Source organism: Physella acuta, unplaced genomic scaffold (genome assembly GCF_028476545.2).
Source record: "Physella acuta isolate Inbredline_101_S28 unplaced genomic scaffold, ASM2847654v3 ptg000076l, whole genome shotgun sequence".
NCBI lineage: Eukaryota > Metazoa > Mollusca > Gastropoda > Physidae > Physella > Physella acuta.
The window spans coordinates 100,578-112,707 of NW_026731596.1; the positions used below are offsets into that span (position 1 = coordinate 100,578).

The 12,130-nt window shown below is 31.2% G+C and overlaps 3 protein-coding genes across 6 annotated transcripts in view; 1 reads left to right on the forward strand and 2 right to left on the reverse strand.

The window, feature by feature from the left end:
- Positions 1–12,130, reverse strand: part of LOC131953413 (transmembrane anterior posterior transformation protein 1 homolog) — a 133,262-nt gene that overhangs the window by 82,258 nt on the left and 38,874 nt on the right. The gene's annotated exons all lie outside the window — the stretch shown is intronic.
- On the reverse strand, positions 89–7,306 carry LOC131953540 (ras-related protein Rab-24). 4 transcript variants are annotated; one of them, XM_059316779.1, is made up of 8 exons: positions 7,211–7,306; positions 3,818–3,978; positions 3,647–3,715; positions 2,402–2,548; positions 1,680–1,779; positions 1,467–1,517; positions 1,041–1,103; positions 89–620 (listed from the first exon to the last, which is right to left on the reverse strand). In XM_059316779.1, exons 2-8 carry the CDS (start codon positions 3,938–3,940, stop codon positions 553–555), a joined length of 621 nt encoding a protein of 206 aa, XP_059172762.1. In that variant the 5' UTR covers positions 3,941–3,978; positions 7,211–7,306; the 3' UTR covers positions 89–552. The 4 variants fall into 4 exon arrangements, with proteins under 4 accessions (XP_059172762.1, XP_059172746.1, XP_059172767.1 ...); XM_059316763.1 differs by having other exon boundaries at positions 1,680–1,794; XM_059316784.1 differs by having other exon boundaries at positions 1,680–1,794; positions 3,886–3,978; positions 7,211–7,228.
- Positions 8,937–12,130, forward strand: part of LOC131953527 (large ribosomal subunit protein uL24m) — a 28,222-nt gene continuing 25,028 nt past the window's right edge. The window contains exon 1 of the mRNA XM_059316743.1: positions 8,937–9,125. The gene's annotated coding sequence lies outside the window, so the exon portion shown is untranslated. The remainder of the gene's footprint in view (positions 9,126–12,130) is intronic.

Genomic DNA, 12,130 nt, shown 5'->3' on the forward strand with positions numbered 1-12,130 from the left:
GTAATGCTGTGTCTAATAAACTTTTCAAATTAAAAAAAAAAACAACCTACGACTGTTGATTACTGTGTTTTAAAGATAACAATTCATAGTCTGTGGTCCACAATCTTTATTTTAAATCAGGCAGGTGTTTACAAGTTTAAAATTAAATACATAAAACAATATCAATTATGCAGAATGAAAGACTTCAACTTCAGTGAAATTACATGAAAACAATTGCATATTTTTTAAGGCAAAAAATTACAAAATTTCTATGTCCAGAAGCCTTTACAGAAATTTAATGTGAGAAGTGTTTTATTATGAACTGTTCTTTATCAGTTTGCTGGTGAACAAAGCTTTCATAAAACTCATTGTAATACAATACTTAATCATTTGTTAAAGCAAGTCAATAGTTTCATTTAACTACTTCACTACCCGTAGATCATAGTTGCACATTGCATAGTCTAGTGTTTCTGTGATTTAACTTGTCAGTATTTGGGACTTTCACTTTAGTCATCATGTTAGCTCTGTACTTAAGTAATATACATTTTTAAAAACAACAAATCAAACCAGCTATCAACTACTACAAGAGGCACATAAATGTTTCTTGGGTGTTTTTCTCACATGTACAGCATCATTGTTATCTAAAAAAATAAAAAGAGAGAAAATTTAGGTAGCTGGTAAGATAAGTTTTTCACAGCTTTTTATATTTACTAGTTTATGCTTGTATTAGTAGAAAGAAATATAAAATTTCGCTAGTATTGGTAGAAAGAAATATAAAATTTCACATTGAAGGGTGATTTCAATGGTGTCAGCTGCCTATTTTCCCCTAATTAGTGCATCCAATGGTTACATAGACCACACTATACCATTTAGACAACAATCAAAGGAAAAGTTCACATTTTCATTGAAATTACAGCATTTTAAAACTGCACTGCCACTCTTTACAATTATCTTAATTCACAGAGACTTACTAAGTTGTAGTGGAAATGTGATGGACTCTATAAACTACACCTGACATTACATGTTAAAAATCTATATTTCAGGCACACTGTAATATTTACCTTGATTTAGAGTGGACGCCTTCACAGCTAAATAATCATCAGCAATTTTTATAAACATTTTTTCTGAAAATGCAAATCATATGATAACCAAGAATATGCATCAAAGCATGAACTACTTTAAAAATGTTTTTTGAGTTAGAAAAAAAATGTGAGATCTGTTTACATCTAGAGGTACTTTTAAATAAAAATCAAGACTATTTTAATTAACTTTCATCCAGTTAATTTGATATAGATATATTTAGCAAGAAGAAATTTTAGAAAATTTCTTGTAATTGTAACTGTACCTATTTCAACAATTTAAATTATGTACCAGTTATGCTAGTGGTTTTCAAACAAATGTACAAAATATATTGTATGTAAAGAAAGCAATTTGAATTTTCAAGAGAGGCACATAAAAATGTGAAAAGTGCTTATGTGTTAACTTACCAATATCTTTGCCTGACTTGCTAGAGGTTTCATAGACTTCACCTCTTACGTCTAGTCAAAACAAAAATAAACTTAATTGACAATAATCTGTAAACTAGCAGTACAGTTAAATTCTAACTGAATAAAAAGTTTTAAATCAAAGCCCTTTTAATAACCAGCAGCAAGTGGCATGTTGTATAATGCAATTCTTTAGATAATATTGAGTAAACTTACCTAGAGCTAGGGCTTTAGCTTCTTTCTCGTCTACTGTGCGCAAATCTGGATTCTCCTCAACAATGTCATACTTAGTTCCACAAAGATAAATTTGACAGCCCTTAGAAGTAAAAATCTTAATAAAATATGGATATGTGTGTTATTAAAACTAATTATCCAGGTGCTTTTTGAGAGCCAGACATTTCCAAAAGCCAAACTGCCTGAATGTCAAGTGTTAAAAAAATGTTTATCATTATTTGAACCAAATTGTAACTTATTTGATTTTTTTATAACAAAATTTTTCACCAGCTACATACATGAATAAAATAACCTTTCTTGATACAGCAATCAATGCTACAAAAGAATGAATTTAAATAATTCTTTTAAAGCTTAACACTTTATGCGTAAGTTTGCTATTTAAAAAATTAGTAAATCTTTATAATTTAAAAAAAAAAGTTCTAAAAAAAATTGTTTTAGGTAATTTTGGTCAATGTCTTAGAGCAATCAACAACCTGTATAAGTAATTATTCAAGTTAACTTATTGGTTGCAACATTTTGCTTTCATTAAAGAAGTGAAATAATAAAATATTAAAAGAGAGGTACTTATCTTTTCACCATTGTTTACCAATAAGAAATGTAAACACTTTAATGTGGACCAAATTTGTGTTACACGATTTGCAACAAAACCCACAGAAAGACATTGAGACCTATGTAAAAACTTAATATAAAGAAAAGCAACTAACTTCTTCATGCTTCTGTAATTCACCTATCCAAAATCTAGCTCTGTCAAAACTTGATTTATCTGTAAGGTCATAACAAACAATAGCAGCTCTGGCCCCTCTATAGTAGATCCTGCTCATAGCTTCATATCTTTCACTACCTGCTGTGTCCTGGAAAATTTATAAAGACTATATATTTTTACAGTTATAATTATTTGGAAAAAAATAATTCATAAAATAGTTATTAGTCAAAACGCCATGTGCTTTACTACACGCTGAACGATATCAGTGACAAAGCAAAGAAATAACTAAATGGCTAAAAATCCGAGAGTAAAAAATTAATTTAGTTTGGTGTAACCTTACTAAAGCTATATGCTGGTAAGACTCGAAATAAAAGACTGGGGCTCAAAGACAAAAATTGAACATATTATGTTATAAAATGCACACCTATCAATGAACTCCTTATGAAAGCGAATTTATTTTCCATAAGTCAGCACTCAGACTTTTATTTACAGTTATACAAGCATTTAGATTTTGTAAGGTTACACCAAACTAAATTTATTTTTAACCTTTTAGTAATTTTTTCATTTGTGATTTTTTTTTTGTGATTTGTGAATATCATAAAGTCTTTTTCCTTGAGATTTTTTAATTGTGAGATTTATTTAGTCATTTGTCCCAAATGAAGTTGATACTACATAAGATTAAAAATGTTTTTGTTAAAATCCGTCCAGAAGCTTGTGATCTATAAAATTGAGTTACCTGTCCTTAATTAGTTCGCTGTGGACAAAATCAGCCAACCATTAACTGAAAAGAGTTCACCCTCAATGGCCCTCTGGTCAAGCTATTGCTAGTATTTTTTCTTGTTATCTCCCCTTTTATTAATGAATATAGTAATATTTAAATTACATTGAAATGACTAATTGTCTATGTTAGATTAAATAATCAATATTCTTGCATTGTCATCTATGATGTAACACTATGCGAAAGTTCAGGTAAATCAGACATGGGGAAGTGGGTTAAATTAAGATTCCAAGATTTGCGAGTCACATACACACAAACATACTGAGCAAGCTAAATAAAAGCCTGTAATTAGAAAAGTGGTTACAGAATACACTAGCATTGTGCACATTCAATTTTGTCTATACCATTTTTTAAAAAGCAGGATAAGAGGGTGAACTAAAAAAACCTGTGGACTTAAGCAACAACAATTTACCATTTCAATCAATGAGCTGTTATCACATAATAAAATACACTGTTGATATGTCTTACCCATATTCCTATAATAACATTTTTATTTCTTGTTGTTACTGTCTTTGCTCCAAAAGCAGCACCAATAGTCTTTGAAAAAAACAATTAATGAATAATTAAGAATAAAGCAAACTTCTGTGTATTTTAAATTCTAAAACTTTAATGCAGTTTAAATTTAATAAAAAATAATACATTTTGGTATGGCACAGTATCCCCCAGAAATCTGTTATGAATGTAGCGTTCAACAAGGCTTGTTTTACCAGCATACGCTTTTCCTAGGAGGACAACTTTGCAGTCCACCTTCCCTCCACTCATCTTTTATTCTTTAATTAATTGCATCCGAAATTGAAAGACTGAAAAAAATTTTTCATGCGTACTTGAAAATTTGATCCACGAAATTTAATGTAACATCTGCATTAAATTTCGTGTATCTTGGTTATTGGGATGCGATTTGCTTGCACTACCGTCGATATGCCTCAGAGTACGTTGTATAAAAAAGTACAGTGTACGTTGATCACCCTCTCTAATGGTGAGGTATAACATCACTCAGCACTGGCCAGGTGTTAGGGGCATTGCAGGGAGCCACAGGTTACACTACTGCACAGGGTGGCTGATGTCACCCTTGGTATTTTTAGTCTTCAGTGTAAGTCTTTGTCATAAAAAAATGTAGTGGCCATATGATCCATATTTCCTTTTATAACTCATATTTTTAGGATATAATACTAAAAATGTGGCATTTTACTACCAACTTTAGTAAAATAAAGTACCTTTTCAAACCTGACGGTCTATAAACTATAAGGCAAGTGAAGTAGAGTTCACTTGTTTCTGTGACCTCGGCATATGAAGAGATAGTGTGGTCAGCACTATGCCCAGCCGTCTTTACTTTCCCTAAAGTGAGTTAGGTACCCATCAGTGTTGGGTGGACTCAGGGACGGTCTACTGACTTGAACCCGAATTTGAACTCGAGACTAACGGGTTAGCAGTCCAGCTCTCTACCGCTAGACCACTCCGCCCATTACCTACTCTTCTATATAGACAAATATAAATATATATATTAGGCCTAATTAATTATTACTAATTAGGGGGCCTAATAACACATTTTATTTGGCCTATTACTATATATTTCACTAGGCCTATACGCTTTTAAGTACATAAATATAATTATTAATTAATTATAATTTTTAGCTTAGGATTAATTTTTACTAGATCAAATTTAAATAATTTAGCCTAATTTAAATTATGTTTAGCCTAAAGATAGAAAGTTTGGTAATCTATCGTTTTGGGTACGTAAAATCGCCCACGACTTGTAATGTGAAAAACAGGTGACTCCTTAAATTTTAATAATTATTTCACATTTTGAGGAGGATTTATGTTTTTTAAAATACAAAAAAGTTTCCTTGTTTCATTTATGTACCTGTTTTCAAACAATTGAATTAAAACTTTTCCGTAATAAATGAAGACTAGTGATGTTTCTAACAGATGCAACCATGCTCTTTTACTATAGCAGCCATCTTGTTTAAGTTTTATTTTTATAAGCTTATAGCGCGAGATTCAGGGGGAAGCCACTCTATTTTACAAATGGCTGCTGTTTATATAGCAAATCTTGCTCTCAGACACTGCTGTTTAAAGTTAATTTCTGGCCAATATCGATATATTTACTTTATTTAGCCATTGATTTAGGTTTATTTTTCATTTATCTATAATATTTGACACAAACATATGACAATATACTTCTATTAAAGCCTTGACAATAAGGTAACGTTTTTGTACATTAATAGCCGCGGACGATTTCATGTACCCAAAACGATAGATTACCGAAAGTTTAGAATAAGAAAAAGTTAACCTTTTTCTAGATTCTCCTTCTTAGCTTAAACGGCCTTAAAGTTTAAAACTTAGGCAGAAGGCTTATTAGATTTTAGGGATGATTATACCGGTGTCCGATAATTAAATCTTCTTTAAAAAAGGGGTGTCGGGTTGTTAGTAGTATTGTAATCTCGACTAATTTTATTGTTAGAAATTAGTGAAATTAGGGTTAGGTCAGTATGTAGCATTAGAACAAAGGGAGATAATTTTCATACAAAAACCTGCCCAGAGCTCTTGACTGATTTTTCAAATTTTGTTTTTACCACTGTCTCTTATTAATTTTAAATTAATATCATATTAATTTCCAATACACAAAGCAACTACATTTTCACAATCTACTGAGGTTCAGTTATAGCTCATGCAATTGCTTTTCATTTTCTTTCATTTTTGCCTATAAAAAAATTGATTTGAAAACAATATATGCTCTAAATCAACTTTATTTTAATATATAAACACTTGCCTGCACACAAAACTATGCAAAATCAGTAAAATAAACCACGCGTGGTTCTTATTTTATAAAGAAATTGTGATAGAATTTTACAAATACATTTTTTATGAATTTTTTAAGATTTGGACCTTTATCAGCCATGTTGTTTTTTCCTATATAATTAGTCATAGTAAAAATGTACATTTTTAAAAATAAGGCATAACATCAAACAGAAACAAGCCTGCACAATTATTAATGCAAATTTACATAAAGGAAACACCCCTGATTCATAATTTATCATTAGAATTCAAAAAAATTTTGCAAACATATTTTATAAAATTTTCATTTTTGTTTCCCACTAGAAAGTTTCATTTTTTTACAGAGATTATCTATATATATATAATTCTCTTCTGAGAGCCGTTAGAAAACAAGCTGCAAGCGAACGCCTTGCAGTCCCCTCTCTTCCTCTCTATCGCTACCATCCCCCCCAACCCCCCCCCCCCCCCCCTCACATGGTCAGGTGAGTTGTAGTTCACGCTGTTTACATTTTACAATCGGGTTTGGTGACGGCTATTAGGGGCAGATAATTCAGTTTGAAACTATTTTAAACTTAGAGGAGGTAACTAAGAGGAAGCTGCTTTCACGGGGGGGGGGGGGGGGGGGGGGAATGGGGGTTTAGTGTTTTAAAGCAAATATTTTCAGTGGCAGCATTGGTACTGTCGAATTCACAAATTATGAATTACTGAAAAGTAGAAAAAACAACTAAATAGCGGTGTATGATACACCGCGGGTCGGCTCGTATATTATATAAGACCATACATTTTAAACAGAAAAAAAAATTATTTCTCCTCTCCTGTTGAAGCTAGAAATATAAATTTGGTACCAATGAAATTCTTATCTTAATCCTTCCACTAACTAACTCATATGATTTTAAGATTAAATACTCAAAAATTAATTTTGAATGCTACAACCAGGGTTGAGGTTAGGAACAGGGTTAGCATTTACATTAGCCAGCCCTGTGTGTATTTAGTTAACTACCAGTAACCTATAACCCCTTTTTTAAAGAAGATTCCATTATCGGACACCATTGTGTAAAGTGTAAAGTAAACTACATCTCCCGATTTTAGATTACGATTTGGCTTAGATTACGGCTTAGAATAATTTTTAGAATCTTTAACTTTAGTAGATTCTAGATCTAGACTAGATCTAGTCGTATTACTAGCTGTTATTTTTTACATTTAAATTAATGTGCTCAAACGATGATGATATGGACTAAAATGACTAAAATAAATTACTTTTGTTTGGTTGTTTCTAAAAGAGAGACAACAGAAAATAAATATTTTGGTCATTTGATGAATTTTGGTCACACTAATTGTCGAAAGCCGCCCGCTTCAGATACACTGGGCGACAAATTAATCATTTAAAAGTAAAAACAAACATGCCTGCTTTAGATCAATTTATTTATTTATTCAATTTATTTATTTATTCAATTACGGTGACAATAGTAGACACGAAGGCCTTTTTTTTTCACATTGGCCGTTTTAAAATAAACTAATAAAACAACAATTCAATAACAGCAATTGCATTAGATCTAGATCTAAATGCATTTTAAATCATATACTAAGTTTTCATATATAGGCCTATATATATATATATATATATATATATATATATATATATGTATATATATATATATATATATATATATATATATATATATATATATATATATATATATATATATATATATATATATATATCTGTGGCGTAGCGAGGTCGGGTATCACCCGATGCGGCACTTAATGGTGTCACCCCCCAGAGGCGTAGCGACCCTTCCTGGGGACAAACTTTCAAATTTTTTATTTGCACCCCCCTCAGACTTTCGATTTGTACCCCCCTCAAGTTTTTCTCTATACATTTTGCTATTTTTTGCCTCCCCCCCCTCAAGTTTTCGATTTGCACCCCCTCAAGTTTTCGTTCCCCCCCCCCGCCTCAAACTTTCGATTTGCACCCCCCCCCAAGTTTTTCTCTATATATTTTGCTATTTTTTGCCTCGATGTCACCCCCCTAAATGGTGTCACCCGGTGCGGTCCGCACCCCCGCCCCCTCGCTACGCCTCTGATATATATACAGGTAACAAAAAAAAAAAAGAACGCATCTTCAACGACATAATGAATAATGCGGACATGATCATAGGTCGATTGGTCATCGATGACCTGCTCACGATATTAAAAAACATACAAACAACATTTTAAGTATATCTAGATCTAGTAAAATGCTGAAAAATACAAAGTTTTCAAGGTTTGAAAAAAATCATACTTTAATATAATTATGTTTATAAGGCACGGTGCTTGGCGAAAGAAAAGAAACTAAGATATTCGAGAATAATTACTGAAAATAGCTAAGGACAGAGAGGAAGGTGATTAAGAGAGACATTTATAGCACCACAACAGTCCATCAGACCAATTTGAAGAACATGAGAATTACTGAGTAATTGCTCAATTACTATTTTATTTTAGAGCGAAATAAATTAAAATTTAAAGAAATTACTTTTTTTTTGACAATTGCTTGAGGATATAAAAAAAAAACTCAACGTGATGTTATGACCCATATCGTATCATTTGATACAATATTTTAGATTTTTTTGTTACAAGATTGTTGCAATCGAATTCACCCCCCTCCCCAGAGTATTAAGTTTATGAGATGTTTGGTTTTTAGGACTCGGGCATTTGTTTTTGGCAGTTAGTTTTATAGTTTTATCGTTACTTTTTTAATTTATAAAACTTGAACTTGTTATATTATTATCGATTACCAACATATGAATTAAAATCGATACATTTTTTTTTTCATTTATTTAAAAAGCTAGGCTATTATATAAAAACACGCCTAGATCTATAAGTAAATGCATAAATTAATATAAAGTTGTTTAAAATCAAAACGGAAATTTAAAAATCAATGCTGACTAAATCTAAATAAATCTAATAGGGTCTACAAATAGTTTAGATTTAATATACTTTTTAGTTATTTGAAAGAAAAAAGTAACGATAACACAAAATTAGCGAAGAGCATTTATAAGTTAAATTTACTTGTCTATTTACTACTATTAATTATTAATAAGTATTTAGATCTAGATCTATATTACCTAAACATTAAAGAACCTGAATCTAGATTTATATCTACACTAATTCTAAACCCAGTCTAATTTTTATGGTAAGATTTATTTCTTAAAAAAGATAGACCAAACCCCATCTTTCTATATTCTATTTCTATCAATCACTATTGCCATCTAGATCTAGATCTAAATTAAATTCAAGTAGGCTGTTTGATGAGAATTACAGAATGATTTTTTTATTAAAAATGTATCAATAATAGCTAGAACACTAGTAAACTAAGCTAATTTAGCATATTTTAACTTTCTGTGCAAAGTCATTATTACTGAAAAAAATTCCAAAGTCTAGCTAGTCTCATAACGCGAGTTGAATTACCTCCCCTGACCCGCTTTTTTATGGCCACTTTCTAGTTCGTTTTTTTCGATCGCGTCTCGGCACTGTTGCTAAAAATAGCATTCGCGCAATACCATACGGGTAAATCTGTTTGGCGTCTGCTACACGTGATAGATCGTTGAATGGCCGACAAGCTGATATAAAAATTATTGCGACCGGATGCGATTTTCGTGGAAATTGAGCTAGATTTAGCAAAAGACAGCTATATTTGTGTAAAATATTATTATTTATACTTCTACTTACACAGATATTTTGATAACTGCAGTTCAGCCGTCCATTTTTCTTTTAAAATGTATCTTTAGAATTTCTGTACCTTTTGGCAATCGGTCAGGAGCATTTGCGCACTAAACCCACCCCCCTACGGCAGATCCGATTTTTTCCCCAGTGAACTCGTACTGACCTCCCACAGCTAAGATAGTACATTGATACTGATGGGAAAGCCTCTATATCTGTATTCCTACTAGAGATCTAGAAATAAATATAGATCGTGGAGTTTTTATAATGACTTTTAAATTGAATGTCTCCAGTTTAAGATATTTTTTTTCCAAAACATAGCTACTTTTAGTACTATATTTAAGTATTTCAAACCCTTTTGGTAGTTTTTTCTTAAACTTAGACCTAGATCTAGTTAGTGATTAGATATCTATATTTTGTACTTATAACTTGCAGGCCTATTAAAATAATAATAAAACAGTTTGCTTGATAACTTCATTAGGTCATTTCATAAACACAAATGTTATAAACATATAAAAATCACAAAACCATAGGTAATATCTGAATTCTGTAGCCTACCTTACATTTAGGCTAATACTGAATTAAAAAGAAATTACATTAAGGTTTGAAATTAATACAACTTGTAATTAAGAAAGAAAGCTTCAATTCTAAATACTACAAGATATAATAACAAACAATGAAACTAATTCAAAGCTTTTTTCAACCCATTTAGTCGAAAAGATTTTTATTTTTTCCGATATTGACCAAAATAAGTTTTTAAAGCTTAGGCCTACTATTTTTACAAACATAACTCAATTTTATTAGGCCCCTGTAAACATTAATTAAGATTCCTCTGTAGACAAAGCAATCTATTTGGCAGATGAAGTAGAGTTCATGTTTCTTGACCTCGGCATATGAAGTGATTGTCCGTGTGGTCAGCGATATTCACAGCCGCCTTTACTTTTTACCTTTAATTTCCCCAATGTATATCAGGTACCCATCAGAAATGGGTGGACTCTAATTGAATTTTATTAAACAAACATTTTGATGTAGGCCTAGATCTATAATCTATAACATTCCAAACAACATCTGTTCTGTAGAATTTACCTTTCTGCTTCCAAATGCGGTATTTTCCAATTGAAAATTCATCACAAAACATACAATAAATTATATAAATGGCATTTTATAAATTTATTTAAACTATTTACTTTCACCTTGGTGTAAAAAAATGTAGGTATAAGCAAACTGATTTCAATAGTAAGAAAGAATCATGTCTTTTCTTGCTTACTAGCTTTAAAACAAGTGAATTTAACTTTTTACCTGCGTTTTTGGTCGCGTTTCTATATATTTTATTTGCGACACTAAAAAAATTATATTTAATCAACCGATTATGCTAAATTAATAAAATTGGTACTGTTGGATTGCATTTTTAAAGCTCTACAATTATATGCTATTCTTTTTATAATTTGAAGAAAATTGAATTTATATGAGACTAACTACAAAGTCAGGTCAGCCTGTGGCACCCTCCACTGAACGTGACAGAAGGAAAAAAAAACTTCACCCGTGACCTTCATTAAAACAGAATTTGCTTTTGTTTTATTTTTATTTTTGGTAAACATGTGCTTAATCTTACCCAATAAGTGATAAAAATTTGAAAATTAATTTTAATTACTGTTGTAAAGTGAGATAAACAGCTTAATAAACACATGCTTTCTTGAGGGGGTGTGGCCCGGGTGTGGCACATCGCAATTATAACTTTATATTTCTGTGTTTTATGACTATATTTGTTCACAATTAGCATGCTATGTTTTTTAAATTGATAAAAGGTAAGTATACCAAGTTACAAAATCCGCAATCTAACTAATAATTCATACTTTCAATTTAAAAAATAATAAAAACGATCATCAACGAAGAAAGCGTAAACATTCTATTTTTAGGTATGACATAAAAAACAGTCATAAATCTAGCCAAATGATTGGATTCTTGCGCGGCACACATTTTCCCGCGCCTCGTTTTCACCAAACAAGAATATAATAAAATGGCATTATTGAGGGGTGATCACTTACACCCTCAAATGTATTGTTTTCACCCTAATTTCATTAAACAATTCAATTTTTATTTGATAGTAAAGATGTTATAAAAATTGTAAAAAATAAAAAAGTTATTGTCGAGCGCACCTGCTTTAGTTAATTCGACTTGAAACGCAAGCTAAATAAGCGTGACTTTCTCTCGACGGCCTCGTTAAATACAAACAAAGAAATTAGGCCAAAAGTAGATCCGACAATTCTTAAACAACAGACTTAAATAGAAACGGATAGTTCCGATGTCTAAAATTAACGATGGCTTCGTAATCATTAGTTTTATCCCTCTACCCATTAGTGAAAGCGAAACTGGTCGCCATTTTTGGTAAGCGCATGAGCCGTGAGATGGCTTCAAAACAACAAACCCGGAAGCTGTGAATTCGAACGGCCTAATTCAAGTTTAGTAGTCCGGCTCGTT